Genomic DNA, 18744 nt, shown 5'->3' on the forward strand with positions numbered 1-18744 from the left:
TGTACGTATCTACACTACCACACCAAAGCTCCACCCCACAAAAAGAACCTAGTGGCTCTGATACCAATTGTGGAGAATTTGGACCTCCAAATTCACCCCCCTAGGATCTACCCTTTGCAGGCATAACAAGAAAAATAGAGAAATAATAACAATACAAGAAATTTACGTGGAAACTTCAAAACAGGAGAAAAACCACCAGACCCAAAGAAGAAAATTCACTATGTGAAAAATTGTTACAATCACACAATTTTTCTCCTCACCACACCCACAAAACTACCCCACTAATAAATCTTTAACTCTACACCTCTTCCCTTTTTATAAAAGGTTAATAGAGGAATTTAACTAAAGTCAAAAGTTACTAGATAAGCTTTCAACTGGTGCACTTAAACTAAGAGGCTAAGCTTCTTATTTATAACCCCAAACATTTGCTTCTTTCTTATTTCCCACCGATGTGAGATTACAAAAAGACACAAAAGTCAACAAATACAAAATATCACAGGATAGATATAAACAAGCAATCTCAATACAACACGGTGAAGCAGCCGAAGTCTTGGGGAGGAGATCGGTACGTCGAGATTGAGAGGAGTTTGGACTAAATGAATTTTGTGCCTTTCTTAATGATATTATTATTTTGAAATAATATCGATAGACAAGCTCATACATAGCACATTGACTTCTTCAGACCGGGTTTACACATCATGTGCGGTGTAGGAAATTTAAGCCGGCTGCTGAGTAGAATTTCTGATAGGAAAATTCTTCTTGTCATCCTCACACTTCACACACCACATTTATTTTATTTTTTTTTTCATTTTTTCTATAATAAATATGTAGTGTGTGGATGATAAATAGAATAATTTAATTAGTTTAATAAGAATAAATAAAATAAAAAATAAATAAAAAATAATATTTTAATATATAAAATGTGTGGTGTGGGATGATGTGTAGCATTTCATACTATAAGAAAAGTGAGCTTTTGTGACCAAGATTTAATGACTAAAATGACTATTTCCTACGAAAACCGTAGGAAATAGTCATTTTGGTCACTAAATCTTGATCACAAAAGCCTACTTCTCTTGTAGTGTCTCTTTCTGATAACACGTTAGCGCTGCTCAAAAAACTAAAAAGGATTGGAAGCAAGTAGCAACCTGCATATGGGACTGTACGTACACAGAAATCCCCGGCTACTTGAGATGTTCGGTGTGCAGGAATCCCGTACGTGAACGACCTGTATCCAAATAGAAATGATCTGTATAAGTTTAAATAGATAAATTCTATATAATTTTTTGTAAAAAATGTAGACTACTTAAAAATTATTGTAAAAAAAATTATTTTTTATTAATGGGATTAACTTTTTTTTAAAAAAATTATATGAATCTTATCTGCTTGAGGAGGAAAATTCTATATACCATTCTATTATTATATTTTTTTATCATAGGTTAGGTACATTTATCACCATTGAATGATTATTTATTGCATATATACTTTTTTATCATCTAATGATAATAAATATACCACATCTTATTTAATAAAATAAAAGTAAGATGAGAATATAATATATAACATTACTCATTTAAGAATTATAACTATCATTATTCAAATAAAAAAAGACACCAAAAGGTAAAAAAAAGTCCGGGTTGTGGAATCAAAGGACTAACAAAAGCATACACATCATGGATTTTCCTTTAAAAGCTACTCTACCAAAGAATCTACCAAAATATATACAACACATATTTTTAGAAAATACTATAGACACAAAGAGATCTTGTAAAAGGATCCTACACACTGATGTGACACATTAATAATATGCCACATGTCTTTTTTTTCCCTATCTCTTTTTCTCTCTTCTCTCATTTTCTCCCTTCCTTCGGCATCTCCCCCTTCCCTTTCTATGCCGACCACCTCATGGTGGGCAGAAAACGCTGGTGGTCCAAGTGGTATCGTCGGCGTGGATGGAGCACCAATAATGAGCGCAGATTCGAGAGTATGCCTTGTTGAGTGAATCGGGTCGGGCCATGGATCACAATGTCACTCTGTCCAGCAAGACTCCATTAGGCAGAGGAAGTCGCCATGATTGGTGTTGCCGTCTGACCACCAAGGCTGGGTGTGGTGGAGCAATGTGGCTGGGAGGAGGAGAAGGGCTCGATTTTGGGAGGAGGAGAGAGAAAGGGGCTGCACTGTGGGGCCCAGGTCTTGTCGGAGGTCACCGGTGATAGGGAACGGTTACTGGTGGTGGTTAGCTATGAGCAACTGCAACGCTATTGTGGCTAAGAGAGAGAGTCGGGTGAGGGGAAGGGGCGCATGGCTACGGGGAGTTGAAGGGGGAAAGAGGAGAGAGAGGGAAAGTGAGAGAATGAGGGGATATGGAAAATAGACACGTGGCACACTGTCACATTAGTATATAGGATTCTTTTGTATGATCTTTTTGTATCTCTAACAGCTTCTATTTTTTTTCATGCTAAGATATCTATACATTAATAGTTTGACTCTTTTTTAAAACCAATTAAATAGTTGAAGTTTTCTAGAATAAATAATTAAGTTTTTTCATGCTATAATATCTATACATTAATGTTCAATTATTTCCTTCTTTGTACTCTTTTATAGAAAGTTTCAATTGTGATTTTCATATAAAATTGACGAGTCATTTTTTTTTAATCTTAATTTTAGTTATCTTCAATTATATTTGGTGAAATATCATATTTTACATAGTTATTTTATCTTCAAGTCGTTGTGTGGAGTACACAACTCATATTATTTAAATGGTAAAATTTAATTTGTAAAATTTAAATTTAAAATTTATTTTTTAAATAAATTATATCAACTAATATAATTTTTCTATTTTAAATAGGTGGCATTTAATTAATTAATAAAAAAATTATTTAAAATATGTTACACGATCGTTATATATAATTAAAAACGATAAAATTTAAGATACCCACGTCAATTCGTCCAGAGTTGTTACGTTATATATCCTTAAATATTGTGACGTAAATCATTTGTTAGAAATATGTTCATCCACGATTTGGATTTTTTGGATGCTGGGTGATTCGGTATTTAGAAAGAGTTTTGCTATGCTGATCATCAGCAACTGTTTCCACCCCACATGGGTTTTGTTATTTTACTTAAATGTCAGTGTTGATGAATAATTTAATAAATCCTATGAAAAAATTTTGGATACGTTTATAAGATTGGAATAAACATATCTTTTTGAACCGATTTTGTGAAATAAGTTAGTCTTATAAATTTTTTCATAATATCAGAATCTGTCACATAATGAATAGAGACCCACATGATTATCTATAGCATTAATCAGGATCCCAGTGGCAATCTCATTGAACCGGTGGGAGTTTTCCTTTACATCCGGAATTTCTCCAGCTGTAAACCCAATGTGTGACGCCTATGATTACCGAAGCTCCGATGAACAAAGCAAACATCCTGCATGCCAAGTTACCGCGGCTTGTAAGTAAGGGTGCATTATAGTCATGAATTGTGTTTGGTGCTTTAGACGAGGCTGTTCACTACTGCTACCTCGTATCTCCATCCTTAAGAAACAGGAACACACCAGAATGTTATTCACGCACACAAACACCAGAGTGAAACCCCCATTCCTTTTGGAGACTTGGGATTCGAAACCCCCTCCCAAATCTTGAAAAATATATATATATATATATATATATATATAAGTTGGATTACTCTAAACAAAAGAAGCATTGAGCCATAATTGTGGCCTTTTTTAAGGAGATTTTGCAGGAAAGGAGCAGTACCTTGATTTGAGAACTTCAAATATTAAATATATATATATCAAACTTATTAAAAAGTTCAACAAAAATTCGGTGCAAAATATGGTTGGCTATATGATCATTTCTCTTTTGAGAAGACGTTTTCATGAGGATCTGTCTGTCAAATTATTAGCCAAGTATGGAAAACCATTCTTCAACCGTCCATTAAATGTATTAAAAGGTCTATAATTTTATGCTTTTCAGTTTTCACCAACTTTCGCAATCTTCCAAGTGTCCACGCACATGAATACTACAGTATCTGTATCATGTAATGAAGATGACGCCATGAAGTATGCCACACTTCATAATTCTTTCTCGTGATTCACTCGGCTGGCCACTTTTTTCCTTTTTCTTTTACACAATCATATCTCTTCTTAGATCTTCTTTAGCTGTGTGTATGCTTTAATTTGTTCTTATTCCTTGGTGAAAACTTTCACTAGTAGTAAGCCATTCAACACATAGATCAGCACCGCCTCCAATATTGAGCCACGGACTCGACCATCACCAAGTAGCTAGCTAGCTAGGAAGGTCCTGGTCAATGTCATGAATCATGACCATCCACTATCTGCAGTTCCCAATTACGTTACCTTGTTATTGTTACTTTTTTTTTCACCACATATATATTTGAGGCAGTTTCAACTTTCACGTGAAAGCCAGAGATAGAGGCGGATGGGATTTCGACAATGGCTTGGAACTGGCCAATTATGAACCTTGGAATCCTAAACGTTTGTCTGATTAGGGTTTTGTGATTCCTTTAACATCTTGTCAAAGCTGTGATAATCCGAGAATGCAACAAGGAGATCAACAACAGCTTCATAATTTACCCCCTATTTACCTGAATTTCATATAGTCGATCTCAGAGTTTAGAATAGCTGAAGTACTGTTTTTTCGCCCGGGGATTATTTTTCCATGATATATATATTTATATAAGCTAGGTGGTTCTCTTTAGTGCAGGAAGTTCGAAGGGATTCTTTGAGATGATGGCAAAGATTTCGCAAACTGCTTGGCATGGCCTTGGAAAGGTCTCCTCGATAGGGTGCACACACACTACTGACAACTAGCTCAACATAATAGAGCAGTACTACACTGTATTTCAATCAATTAAGTATAAAGTTGTTGCCAAAACGTCAAGCTTTCTGTTCTGTAAACCCTTAAAGATAAGGTTTTTCCTTTCTACTTTCCCCTTTGATGAATAGAATAAACAAAGGTTCCTATAATATATACCATGGAAAATCCACTCATGTTTGGGTGGTCTTACCTGTAATGATTACTGCATGATCCTTCTCATCATATATGTTAGTTTATATTTACGTATCTTAGATTATACTTAATATTCATAGAATATTGTGATAATATTCTTAGCTTCATGTTATTATGCCAAGTTAGAATCTTTATTTTTCATTCACTACAAGAAATATGGTTTTTTGCAGCGCTAAAAAATGTTGCAAATACTACTTAAAAACGCTGCAATATGTCAATTTCAACATTTTTAGTTTCTTGCACGTTCGACACTATAATCCATTCTTGCAAAAGCTTACAATAGCGCTGCAAATACCTCATATCAAAAACAACGCTTACTTCTTTCATTACATTTAATATTTTTTCAAGGATTAAGATCGCTGTAAAAGATAAAAAAGCGATGCAAATGCCCGATATCAGAAGCAACGCTTGCTTCCTTCGTTGCATTTAAGATTTTTTTTAAGGATTAAAATCGCTACAAAAATTCAAAAAGTACTGTAAATACCCTATATCAGAAGCAGCGCTTGATTCTTTCGTTACATTTAATATTTTTTTCAATGACTAAAATTGTTGCAAAAGGTTAAAAAGCGCTGTAAATACCCCATATCAAAAGCATCGCTTGCTTCTTTTGTTGCATTTAATATTTTTTCTAAAGACTAAAATCGCTGCAAAAGGATAAACTATATATGAATGAAAATAAATGAATATAGCAAGGATGAAATATGGATAAGGATGAAACTCGAGAGACAGGGAGATTATATATATTAAAGCTCAAAGTTAAGATGGCAGCTAAATAAAGTTAATCGCTTAATAATCTTAAGCCTTGCATAATCACACATGCATTTGCACACTAGCCTTTTTGGGATTTTTCAAATTACCTAGAAATCCCAACGTCCAATTATAACTATATTAAAAACCACAATAAACTTGTATAAGTAGTAATACCCAGGCCACTCTCCTTACCCATCCAATAGACATAAAAATATGACACGTCCGTAATTCTAAGATTTTAATTTCCTCTACAAATAAAGAACATTCATGCACAAGTTTACAAGAGCTTTTTTGAACGTGTATAGAACGTTGTCTAACCTATACTCCAATGTAGCACATGATGGTTGCCCACACCCACAACCTATATGTAAGTCCACGTAACATTTTTTTATAACTAAAATGAGTGCAAGTCCATGTAACATATGTGTGTAATCAATACAAGGTAAGTAACATATGGTTGTGCAGATCCAATCTCAAACTTCAAATAAAACTAGAGTTCATCATTTATCAATCAAACACAAAGAAACCAGAAGAAAATAAAGAGATAATAAAATTGAGCAGCAATATTGAGAACATCAGCATCACCCTTGATTTAATAACAAGAAACAAAGATATACCTTCAGTTCGCCAGCTGCCAATCTTTTCATATCTTTCATCTTCCGTTCAGCTTCAATAGATAAAATATGTAAGTTGTATTTGTGAAACAAAAAGATAAAGACAAAAGACATTCAAAAGATGTTAGCTGCCATAACCAAGTAGATACAAAAAAGTAAAAACAATAAACATGGTTCTAGATGCTCCAAGATTACTAAGAAGAACACAAGCCATGAGAGTTGGAAATGATTCACTAGAAACAGGGATTAGTGCTAATGGACCCCAAGACAAGAAGCCCATTCCTTTTCAATCAATGGGCGACATACACAGGGAAACACCAACGGTGTATTAACAGATCAAGTGTCTAATAAGTTAGGGTTTCCGTTACAAGATAGCAATTTCAAATCAATGAACATAGATTTGAGCCTCGGAAATGTTACAAATGGGAAATCATAAATGTTAGGGTGAGAATTACTATATATATATCATATATATATATATATATATTCTAGCAAAACATGAAGAAAAACAGAAGAAAAGAATAAGCCAAACTCACAAGGGATTGGCAGAGAAGTAAACCATGTGGGGGTCGTGGATTGCAAACAGAGCAAGGGACAGAATAAGGGCCTTGGGAGGCTGGGCTAGGCATGGAGGAGAAGGGGGCTCTGATAGAGGACTGACAATGGCGTCGACGTGTGAGCAGTGGCAAAAGGTGCCCCTAGCGACAAGAGAGAGAGAGAGAGAGAGAGAGAGAGAGAGAGAGAGAGAGAGAGAGAGAGAGAGAGAGAGAGGCCAGATTTGGAGAAAATGAAATTTTCGACATGAGATTTTGGGGAGAAAGAGGGGGTGGACATCGAGATGAGGTGGCAGTGACATGGTAGGGTCGCTGGCGACGAGTTGTGCGTGACGGCGTGGGTCTAGGGAGAAGATCGCTAGGGATCGAGAGGGGGGAAGGGGGGTGGAAATGAAATTTGGCGCCTAGACTTAATTCCGACTATTATTTAGGCGCTGCGAACATATTTTTACAAATGTAGTGAACAAAATCGTTGCAAATGTTATATTTTTCGCTGTAAATATAAAAATTATGAATCCTTTCAGTTTTGAGAAAAAAATGAGCGACAATTTAAAAAACGCTGTAATAGATGACTTTTTGCAGCGATTTTTTTTGCAACAATATAAAAATTGCTGCAATATGCTAGATTTCTTGTAGTGATTGTATTTCCTTATATACTTTGGCCATATTCAACTATATCTAGGCATATTTTATATAGTTTTAAACACATATAAATACATACACTTATGATTTACCAAAACCCTCTCTATTTAAACATGGCATCAGAGTCGCCACTACAATTTCCTTGGCCGTGTAAGCCATCCTTTTGGTGTTTCTTTCTTCCACACCAGTACTTGGTTTCCATTGCACTTTATAGTGGATTTATCACGTGTTTATGTTTTGCTTTCACTCAGTTCTCATCAAATAAGATCATAAAGAGGGTCCTGGGAGTTTTATCAGCATTTTTGTATCAACCGCCTCTCGTTTCCCTACGTCACGCGCTACTACATTAGTAGGCACGTTTGACCACACGTGTGCGCCTCACTCCAGGAGCCCACCCAAGCCTGATTCACTCCAGCAACCCACCCAAGCTTAGTCCAACCCAATTCAAGCCCAGTTTCATCGGCCCAAGTAAGATTCTTAATTTTTTTATTTTTTGAATTCGGCCCACTTAAATTATAGCTAATATTCTTAGAAAATTGTGATAATATTCTTAGTTTCATGTAATTATGCTAGGTTAGAATCTTTCATTCTTCATTGTATTTCCTTATTTACTTTGGCCGTATTCAACAATATATAAGCTTACTTTACATAGTTTTAAACATAGAAATACATATACTTATGATTCACCAAAACCCTCTTTATGTTAACAATATCTATGATAAAACAGTAACGATATAGTTGACTTGAAAAGTCCTCCAAACTGAGAGATATGGTTGGTTAGTTAGTTGCTTCCATTTCAAGATTTTAAATAATCATTTGTCTCGCGTAGAACAATGAGATGAGAAATTGCTTCAAAATTGAGAGAGTTCCGAACCTAATTAGTGGGCTTTGAAACCCATGATTCTCTTCCCCCCAGCTTATGTCCACTTGAAAAGGGCCCGTTTCACGATAATCCAAAAGCATTGCGATTGCAGCTGTGCCAAACCACAAGTGATCAGAAAAATAATGAAATATGCATTTTTTTAAACATTTTTTTTATTTTTCATTATTGTTCAAAGATTACTTCTCAATTTATGCTTTTAATATTTTATATTTTTTGAGTTTTTTTTTTTTTAATTTTTTTTCTCTTTCTTTTTTTTTTTAGAATAATTATTTCTATAAAAAGTATTTATGTATTTTTATATAAACAGAGTAAAACACCAATTTCAACAATTTAAAGTATTGATATTGAGATATCCAGAATTTACCATTCACATGATTCTGACGCCATCGCGTGGTACTAAGAGGTTTATTAAAAATAAAAGAAAATAAAAAAAATTGATATTCAAACTAAAAAAACGTTTAAAAATATAAAAAAAAGAAATATTAAAACTCTAAATTTCTTTTTTATATTTGTAATTTTAATTTTTTTAATAAATTATATAATATCATATAGTGGGACAGTTTGAAATAGCATTATTCTTTTATTTTATTTTTATCTTATTTAATCTTTTACCGTTTTACGTTTATTTTTTAACTTCAAAAGTATATAAGTCCCATAACAATCTTTTTCCGCAAGAATCTCTCTTTCTTCCCTGAGGAAAAGAAAACCCACACGAAACAGTGAAGGTTTCTTTAATGGCGAGACCTAATCAAGAAGCCATCGATACCTTTATGAGCATCACCGGCGCATCCGAAGTCATCGCCGCTCAAAAACTCGAGGTAACTTTCCTTCTGCTCAGTAAACACCGATCAAATTTGGGGATGGGTTTATTGGACAACTCATTGTTTTTTTTTTTTGTACAGATAATTTACAGGCTTCAATTATTTCTCAATTTTTTGTTTTCTAAATGTTGAAAAATTCGGTAATGTTGAAGTTGGTCTTTGATTAGGGGTTCTCTTCGTGCCTATTCAGTTTGCTACTTCGTTGCTATTTGAGTCTCGATCATTTGATTGATATTTTTTGTGTGTATGGTTTATTGGATTGGGGCTTGTTTTTTTTTTTTTTTTCGGATGGTGTTCAGTTTTAATTTATGGTGATTGACCTGAGGTAATTAGGTCAATTTAGAGGTTGGAAATAAACAAAATTTTCCTGTAAATTATTATTCTTCGATTGACGTAGATGTCATTGATGAATTTCCTTCCAATAGAGATTATACATTTTAGTTTTATATGGAAATGGGGATTGGAAATATCACACGGTCGAGGATAGATACGCTATTGGATCTTCTGTGACAAATGGATTTTGTGGGTAGAAAAACTGTTGGGTTTTGTATGGTACATGATTTTCCCACACATATCGAGGATTATATATGTTGGTTGTAGCAGTCATAGGAGTCAAAGCGCTGCACTTAAAAAGTATTGAACATGTTATACTCAGTAAGATAATGGAGTATAAGTGGGGCATATCTCTCTAGCTATCTTCTGTGCTTTAACAAGAATCGATACTTGAAAGGGAGTCCCACCGCCTGTGATGAAATTTTTAAGACATAACCCACTCAGGCAAATGGACTAATGAGCTTGTAACGGTAGTAGTTTTGATCTACTTGATTTATGATGCTTTAAGAAGGTTTACTTAATATATTATAAAACCAAGTGCCTGACCAACTTTGAGAGTTGCTCTGAACTTAGGTTTTTAGTTTTTACATTTCTATTCATCTGTTATCTTGCTTGCAATCAGGAGTGTGGCGGGGATCTAAATGAAGCTGTGAATGCACATTTTAGTGAAGGAGATAGAAACACATCTGCAAAGTATGCTATTTATCTCTTATTGATCCTTGAAAAGTATCTTTGATTCCCCCATAAATTGACTTTTTATTCCCCCAAATTTTCATGCTTCCTTTTTTGTTGTTATTATCTTACTCTTTTCTTTCATGTTCAGCATGCACACAACCTATGTTGCTGCTCCACAAGATGATTTCATGGATATTGATCAAGTGGAACCCCGAGCACCTCCTTTATCACTTGATAGAAATGCGAATCCATTTTCTCCTCTTGGTCCAAACTTTAGTGGAAGTTTTTTGGAGAGTAGTTCTGATTTTACAAACTCCACACCCTTTGTGACACATCCAAAAGAAGTTAGGGAAGTTCCCCTAGATGTAAAGGATAGCAATCAGCCATCTGGTCAGTCTGGCCAAGCTCCTATTATTGGGGATGTCTCTGAATCTGTGCATGCACATGGCTCGGACCCTCATGGGAGTGTTTCAATTGATGAAGGTGTTGATCAGAACATTTCAGCTGCTGCAACTGCTCAGGCTACACTGCATGATGGAGAAGATCATATTTTGGGTGATGGTTCTCACGACAGGAACATTAGACCCAATGCTTCTGGATTTGAGAGGTTGCCAGATGATAGCGATGACATAGAAGAAGAAATGATTCTAGCTGCTATTGAGGCTTCAAAGCGGGAGGTTGAGGGTGCACACAATGTATGTGACGCTAAACTTCAATGCCTGCAAGCATGGCCTCCAAGTTCTCTGTAGGTACTAAATGCATGCCTATCTTGACGCAGGACTTAGCTGACCTGGAGCCTCAGCAAAGGCAATCTCACTCGGATGATGCTGAACTTGCACATGCAGTTTCATTGTCCCTGAAGGTCTGTTCTCTTACACTCTTTACATTTGTGTCTTTAAATTAAAATGGAATCTGGGTCCCCATTTAACATAAAATAAATTCAGACGGCAGAGCAAGAGAGAGCATTGCATGAGCGAGGGGAAAGTGCTGGAGCATCAAATGTTGGAGATTCTGAGCCAGCTGAGGGGGAGCCAGGAAAGTTAGCTGCATCAAATGTGAGGTACATCCGTACATGTCCTTTCCTGCATGGTTTCTCGTTATGGCTACACCTGTGCCTTACCTGCCACAAGGGTCGTGGGCATAGAATTCTTAATTCCTGATATGTGATTTCTACTGTTGGGATGAGGAAAGATGATGAGGGTATTGTGATCAATCTAGGTTGGAGCCTAGAAACTCATCCATCCAAGAGGAAGCTGAAGATGTGGAGGAGCAGCCTCTTGCCAGGCATAGGTCCCAACATATGCCTTCTGGCTCTGTTGACTCTGCCAATGATGTTTTAGTAGTTGAGGATAGCTCACCATCAAGTCCTGGATGGCATGGTATGGGTAATCATCCACAGAACAACGGAAATGCCTTCCAATCTGATGAGGTAAGTTATGGAACATTAGTTCTCGTTATTAAATCTTGATGCAAATTCCTTGTTGCAGTTTATCATCAATAGTTTGTCAAGTATTCTCCACTGTTTTTTTGTTTTTTGTTTTTTGGCTTTTTAATTGCTTTTTCCCCCAAATTGTAGTGGGGAGGGATTTCTTCTGTGGAGCACGATGAAGCAGTCATGCTGGAGGCTGCAATGTTTGGTGGAATTCCTGAAGGGCCTGGATATCGTTCTGCCTATGCACCTCATCATTTCATGCAAGCCGGGGGTCATTATCCCCAGTGGCCACAACGCCCTCCATCACCCTCACTGACCGCACAGCGCATGATTCGGGAACAACAGGTTCTGCTTTTGGTTTTGACCTGTCATAATGGTTTAATAATTTAATTATCAAACATGATGTTGGCACTTCTTTTTCAGAACTTTACGCTGCTCTTTGCAGCTCTTAGCCTGTAGCAAGGCTCTTTGTATACCCCCTGTGTACTTGGGCCTTGCCCTTTTCTTTTCTAATATATTTCTTCTTACTTATCAAAAAAAAAAATTATCAAACATGATGTGATTTAACTTTCAGTGGTTCTATGATTTGTCTGACACTTGCAGGATGATGAATATCACGCGTCTTTGCTGGCTGACAAAGAAAAAGAATTAAAGGCCCTGGAGGAAGCCGAAGCTCATCGCTTAGAAGAGGAAGCTGCTAGAGAAAAAGCTCGTGAAGAAGACAGACAAAAAGAGGAAGAATCTCGCAGGAAATTGGAGGAAGAACAGGTACTGTTGATTGATATTTGATTGGTAGAGGTGTGCCGCAACATGGATATGAGGTTCCCCTTGCAACTAGTAAAACCCAAAAATATAAATCCCTCTTCTTTCCCAGTTCTTGGTAGCTTTTAGATGCATCTGGCGATCTAAGTTAGGGGGAGATCCAAACTACATGCATTCTTTTGCCATTGAATAGTGAAATGGTCAGTATCCTGTATGTTTGGCAAACAAAGCTTGAAACACAGCCATTTGTATTTGTTTTTCACTAATTTTTTTAATGTCTTCTCTGATTAATCTGGGGTTTGAATAATTATACATTAGTATTGACTTGATATTTCAAATTAATTATAAGTTTATAGGTTACAAGTTCTCCTTTCATGTAAGAAGTGATTGCACTTGGAAACAGAAACTTTTGATAAGTTGTAAGGTTTTCTGCTCAAGTTATGGTTTGAAGCTAAAAACCTTGTTTCAAAATTCTTGTGAATTTCAGAATTTGATTAGAAGAAAGATGGCAAGTTGGTATTTACTAGGTGATCTGAAATGAGCTTCAATACTCAACATTTTTCTTCCAGATGGTTTTTTCTTCATTATTATGCTATCAATTATCTCCTTGTAATTGGATATATGATGCATACACCCTGCTTGTTTTACATCATTGCATCCCACCTGATTGTTTTTTTTTTTCGTGACAGAAATTATACCTTAATATTGGTTTATGCCGTTTACTGGACAAGACAGAAATGAAATGAATATATTACTTATTTATTTTTCAAGTTGTTTACTGCCACAATCGTTATGATTCTTACTGGCAGGAATTGGAGAGACAACTGGCTGCAAAAGAAGCTTCTCTTCCAGAGGAACCAGGATCGGATGATGAAAATGCTGTAACCCTTCTGGTACGGATGCCGGATGGTATACGCCGTGGGCGCCGATTTCTTAAGTCTGACAAGCTACAGGTATGCTATTTGGAGGAATGATTGTTTTGCTCCATCACTTGGCTCGTTGCTAAACATGCATTCTTATTTGCCTTGCAGTTTCTTTTTGACTTCATAGATATTGGTAGAGGGGTCAAACCTGGCACTTACAGATTGGTAAGTTCACTGTTATTCTCTATTCCTTCTGACTTCTGCGAGTAAACCCTATGCTCATACTGACTACACCTTATAAAGGATATAAGTTTATGTTCCTGAAATGAGAACGAAATCCACATTAACTTGTTTATGCAACCTAGATATTTCAGAAATTGAACTAAAATTATAGTGTACCTGTTCTAATTGCGTTGAGGGTACAGGTGAGGCCATACCCTAAGCGGGCTTTCAGTGATGAGGAGAGTGCTTTGACACTGAATGAACTCGGGCTGACCAGCAAACAAGAGGCTCTGTATCTGGAGTCGATTTAGCCAACAGGCTCCAAAATGTAGAAAATTAATCACATGAATATTATTTAGTTTATAAAAATATGTAAAAGATGCATGAAATATGGGATCCCATTTGGTTTGGTGTTGGGGTGAGATACATTGAATTTGGGGGAGATGAACAACATCTATTCTTGACCATACAGGAATGGTGCCTGGAAGTGTTATGGTTTGGTTTTGTGACCCATCAGCATGACTTCTTCAGATCTTGGAGAAAGCACTGGAACAGAGATGTGCTATCTCTGCCATGTCATAAGGGCAATTTTTCAAGTACCTGTGGGCCCCGTCTACTTGGACCACAAACGTTCTTCGTCGAATAACGTTGGCTAATGGCTAGTCCACGACTTTAGGCTTTCCTCAGATACCGAATGAATTGGGTAACTGGATGATAGGACATAATTCACGGCTAGGAATGCTACATTATTTTACATCACACATTTTATATATTAAAATATTATTTTTTATTTTTTATTTCATTTTATTCTTATTAAATTAATTAAATTATTCTATTTATCATCCACACACTACATATTTATTATAGAAAAAATAAAAAAAAAATTAAAATAAATGTGGTGTGTGAAGTGTGAGGATGATAAAAAAAATTTTCCATTCACAGCTAATCTAGTAGGAATGCAAGAAAAAATATATTTATATTTTTTGCAAATTAGTAAAATACTAAATATAAAAAAGCTCTCACGTTCATTAATGTAAAATATATTTGTATTTTAATTTTCTTTATTAATTACTAATGTGATCCCATAATAAGTTTACAAAAAGAAAAAAATTATTTTTGAAGCTATTTTTGAAATAAAACTTCCAACGCTTCGGTACAGTGGATCTTATGATAGTAATAAATATTGTTATTATTTTGACTTATCCATAATAAACAATTTTTTCACCCATCAAACTTACAAAAAATGTTTGGAAGTAATGTTATAATTTTATGATGTATATTTTTTAGCATTCTTTTTTTAAAAGAGCGAGAAACATCATTAAAAAATATTTTTTTAGATGAATTTTATAATTTTTTATATAAAAAATTATTAAAATTTGCGAATCCTAAAATTGGTAACGCTTATAGTTTAGTTTACACTTGATTAGGCGGTTTGTTGTCTGTTAAGGTGTCCCTTAAAAAAACCGTACTAGAGGAGAAAACAAGAGTACTACACAATGTGTACACAGCAAAATGATGATAATGTAGCCCAACGGTCAAGTTAAAGGACAGCAGACAGGCACATGCGGGCTTCTTGACATGACTGACACCAGACAACCTCCCCAGGCCCAAACACTCGCCCTAGCCTCCAGTATTTACCCCAACGTCGAATATAATCCCGAACACATTTATCCGTACGTTAACCTCTCCCAACGGTTATATTTCACCGACACCTTCCAACGGTCATATAGACTACCACCCGTCACCGTCGGATCTCTATCCAACGGTTACAAATTACAATACCGTGTTTCCTCCGACATCCTTTTCACGTAGCCATACATTTTTTTCTTCAACGTTGCTGGTAAATCAAATCAGTCGTCGTAGAGATAGGGGAAAAGGGAGAAAAAAGCCAAGAGAGAGACGGCCATGAAAGTGGTGGTGGTGGTGTAGCAGTATGGTATAGTATGGTATAGTTGTAGCTTAAGTGGTAGTAGAAGAAATTTACCTTGTTCTATGAAAGCTCGAGTCTCTTATGGTGTATGGTTTTCTTTTTCGGGTAGTGAGCGCTGAGAAGAAGTATTTGTCTTTGTAGATACATTAATTTCAATGCTTGTTTGAGGGGTTCTCGGAGCGCTGGCTTTTCTGTGTTTTTCTTCTGCTTCAGTTTCAGCTATGGTGGAGTTCTTCATGGATTTTTCAAATGTTGATCGGGGTCTCAAAATCTCTCACTATCTCATCCATCAATCTGTGCAAGTATGTTTCCGCATTTCCTTTCGTGGAGTGAATTCCAATGAGAAGCAACAGCATATTCTTTTCCAATGAGTTTTCTCTGAACATTACGGAATCCGATGATCGTTTTCTGGTAGTTCGCTAAATTAGTTATCGACTCTTTCATTCTTTTTGGGGGGGTAGGTTTTACATATATATACCGCTATTTATTTCACATATATTTCTAGCTCATATAGGAACACTCAAATTTGTGAAATTTTTTGTTATTCATCGGATTCCTATATACAACTTTTTTGGTTTCTAAAAAATTCACACACACTCACAGTTTTTCTCTCCGGATTTCTCTTTTCAAACATACATTCAGAGTTCATACAATTCCATATAATTCATACAGAAAAAAACATACGTTCCATACTTCAAAAGAGTTTATAGAAACAAAAAGAGATAGGGGGGGAGAAAGAACAAAATAGGTGAGTGAACTGAAGTTAAGAAAACCAAGAAAGAAAATAGGAAGGTTATAGAGGATGTTGGCTGGGTGTTCTAGTTCTACATTGCTGTCACCAAGACATAGATTGAGAGAAGCACCTGCACAGTTGCAAGCCTGCCATTTCCAGCTGCCTTCAATGAGCACACAGAGATTGGACTTACCATGTAGTTTCTCCCGCAAAGACACCTCGCGCTCGCAGCCCATTAGGCCAGTTGGCCTTTCGGTGGAGAAGCCAATTGAATCGAAGACTAGCAGCTGTTCTCTTAAGCAGAGTGTCCGAATTCCACCTTTAGCGACAAGCACTCAGAAGACGAGTGCTCAGACGACATTTATCGAAGCAAAGAGAGAGATCAAAGGAGAGTTTTGGGAGCAAGGAAAGAGCTTGAAGAGGTTGGCGGAGCAGGGCTCTGTTGATGATTCATGCATTAGTAAAGCCAAGAGGAAAAAGGGCGGCGGTGATAATGGCAAATCCGATGACATTCTGGGAAGTGGACGTGATAGTTTGAGTTTAGGCCAACTGGGTGCTGGGAACTTTTGGTTTCAGCCCAGTATCGAGGCGTCTCGCTCAGTTCCTGGGATCACAGGCCTTAACCCTCCCCGAGTTCCGTTCTCTCTGACGACAAGTTCAGGGGACGACGAAAGGAACTGTTACGTGCCCGGTGAAGTGATTTCACCACCTTTGCCATTGTCGAACAATCCATGGGTGGAATCCGTGGTGACTGAGATCACAGACCTTGGCGAGAAGGACGGTGAGACCAGCTACAGGCTGGTGAAGGAGGCCTCGGGATCAAGTACTTCATCAGATAGCCAAAGCTTGGGCCATAGGCTAAATGAGAATGTATCGGAACAAGAAGTGGGAAATGGGTCTAGGAATCCTTATTCCCATGAGGACAATGAAGTCGAGGGTAGGGAGGAGGACAACCAAGGGGAGCATCAAGGGTTTGAGCTTGTCAGCTTACTTACAGCATGTGTTCAAGCGATTGGATTCCGGAATATCGCTGTGATCAATCATTTTATAGCTAAGTTGGGGGAGATTGCTTCGCCCAAAGGAAGCCCTATTAGCCGTCTATCTGCATATTACACTGAAGCTTTGGCCATCCGCGTCACGAGGCTTTGGCCTCATATTTTTCATATTACCACTCCTCGGGAGCTTGATCGGGCGGATGAAGACTCTAGCACTGCACTGAGGCTTTTGAACCAGGTGAGCCCAATTCCGAAGTTTCTTCATTTTACATCAAATGAGATATTATTGAGAGCTTTTGAAGGGAAAGACAGGGTTCACATTATAGATTTCGACATTAAGCAAGGGCTTCAGTGGCCGAGTTTGTTCCAGAGTTTAGCTTCCAGGACGAATCCTCCAAGCCATGTTAGAATCACGGGTATTGGTGAGTCCAAGCAAGAATTGAATGAAACGGGAGATAGGCTTGCTGGATTCGCTGAGGCATTGAATCTACCCTTCGAATTTCATCCAGTAGTGGACAGGTTGGAAGATGTGAGGCTGTGGATGCTTCATGTGAAGGAGCAAGAGTGTGTGGCCGTGAATTGTATTTTTCAAATGCACAAGACTCTTTACGATGGGAATGGAGGAGCACTAAGGGATTTTTTGGGACTTATCCGAAGCACAAACCCCAAAGTTGTCATTATGGCAGAACAAGAGGCTGAACACAATGACCCCAGGTTGGAAACAAGAGCTTCCAATTCACTAAAACACTACTCTGCCATATTTGACTCTATTGATTATAGTCTTCCCTTGGACAGCTCGGTCAGGCTAAAGATAGAGGAGATGTTTGCGCGCGAAATTAAGAACATTATTGCTTGTGAAGGAAGGGACAGGCTTGAAAGGCACGAAAGTTTTGAGAGGTGGAGGAAGTTGATAGAGCAAGGAGGATTCCGATGCATGGGAATAAACGAGAGGGAAATGCTTCAGAGCCAATTGTTGTTGAAAATGTACTCCTGTGAGAACTTCAGCGTTAAGAAGCAAGGACAAGATGGAGCGGCGCTCACTTTAAGTTGGCTAGATCAACCTCTTTACACAATCTCAGCATGGGCGCCCCTTGATGTTGTTGTAGGCAGTTCGTCCTCTTATTCTCAGCCAAGTTGATTGCTTCGGGTTTTGGTTTCTTATGCATTCTAGTAGTGTTGCATACAGAAAAGGATATACAATTCTTTGTAGGTAGGAAAACTATTGTCATTCTTTCATTCTTTTGTTGCAGATAACATTGTCATTCAATAGTGTAAGAATTATTTGTATTAATACAGTAGGGGGCGATACTGATTCAGGTCCAGATTCCCTAGATTTCAGACACCAGTATTTTGAGTCAATTTGTGTTTATTCATTAATTCTTTATGTATGCTCAAATTCTTTGTAAGTCGTCATTATATTGTCTCTGTTGGGGAGGTCTCATAAACCATGTAGTTGGACACTCGATTGTCATATATGAAATGATTTCATTGATTTGCAA

At 36.9% G+C, this 18744-nt stretch overlaps 2 protein-coding genes and 1 long non-coding RNA gene across 5 annotated transcripts; 2 read left to right on the plus strand and 1 right to left on the minus strand.

The window, feature by feature from the left end:
- Positions 1-9138: 9138 nt before the first annotated feature.
- Positions 9139-14100, plus strand: LOC122289804 (plant UBX domain-containing protein 8-like). 2 transcript variants are annotated; one of them, XM_043097092.1, is made up of 11 exons: positions 9139-9297; positions 10256-10326; positions 10457-11003; positions 11087-11170; positions 11253-11368; positions 11527-11737; positions 11885-12085; positions 12344-12508; positions 13312-13455; positions 13534-13590; positions 13791-14100. In XM_043097092.1, the coding sequence occupies exons 1-11, from the start codon at positions 9214-9216 to the stop codon at positions 13896-13898; spliced, it is 1788 nt and encodes a 595-aa protein (XP_042953026.1). In that variant the 5' UTR covers positions 9139-9213; the 3' UTR covers positions 13899-14100. The 2 variants fall into 2 exon arrangements, with proteins under 2 accessions (XP_042953026.1, XP_042953027.1); XM_043097093.1 differs by lacking the exon at positions 10256-10326 and having other exon boundaries at positions 9158-9297.
- Positions 12163-13903, minus strand: LOC122289805. The gene is made up of 2 exons (XR_006236227.1): positions 13765-13903; positions 12163-13685 (listed from the first exon to the last, which is right to left on the minus strand). It is a non-coding gene; the product is annotated as an uncharacterized LOC122289805 (long non-coding RNA).
- A 923-nt stretch (positions 14101-15023) lies between the features above and the next one.
- Positions 15024-18744, plus strand: LOC122289803 (scarecrow-like protein 28). Of its 2 annotated transcripts, XM_043097090.1 has the most exons (2): positions 15024-17959; positions 18041-18744. In XM_043097090.1, exons 1-2 carry the CDS (start codon positions 16320-16322, stop codon positions 18381-18383), a joined length of 1983 nt encoding a protein of 660 aa, XP_042953024.1. In that variant the 5' UTR covers positions 15024-16319; the 3' UTR covers positions 18384-18744. The 2 variants fall into 2 exon arrangements, with proteins under 2 accessions (XP_042953024.1, XP_042953023.1); XM_043097089.1 differs by having other exon boundaries at positions 15033-18744.

This window comes from Carya illinoinensis, chromosome 12 (genome assembly GCF_018687715.1).
Source record: "Carya illinoinensis cultivar Pawnee chromosome 12, C.illinoinensisPawnee_v1, whole genome shotgun sequence".
Taxonomy (NCBI): domain Eukaryota; kingdom Viridiplantae; phylum Streptophyta; class Magnoliopsida; order Fagales; family Juglandaceae; genus Carya; species Carya illinoinensis.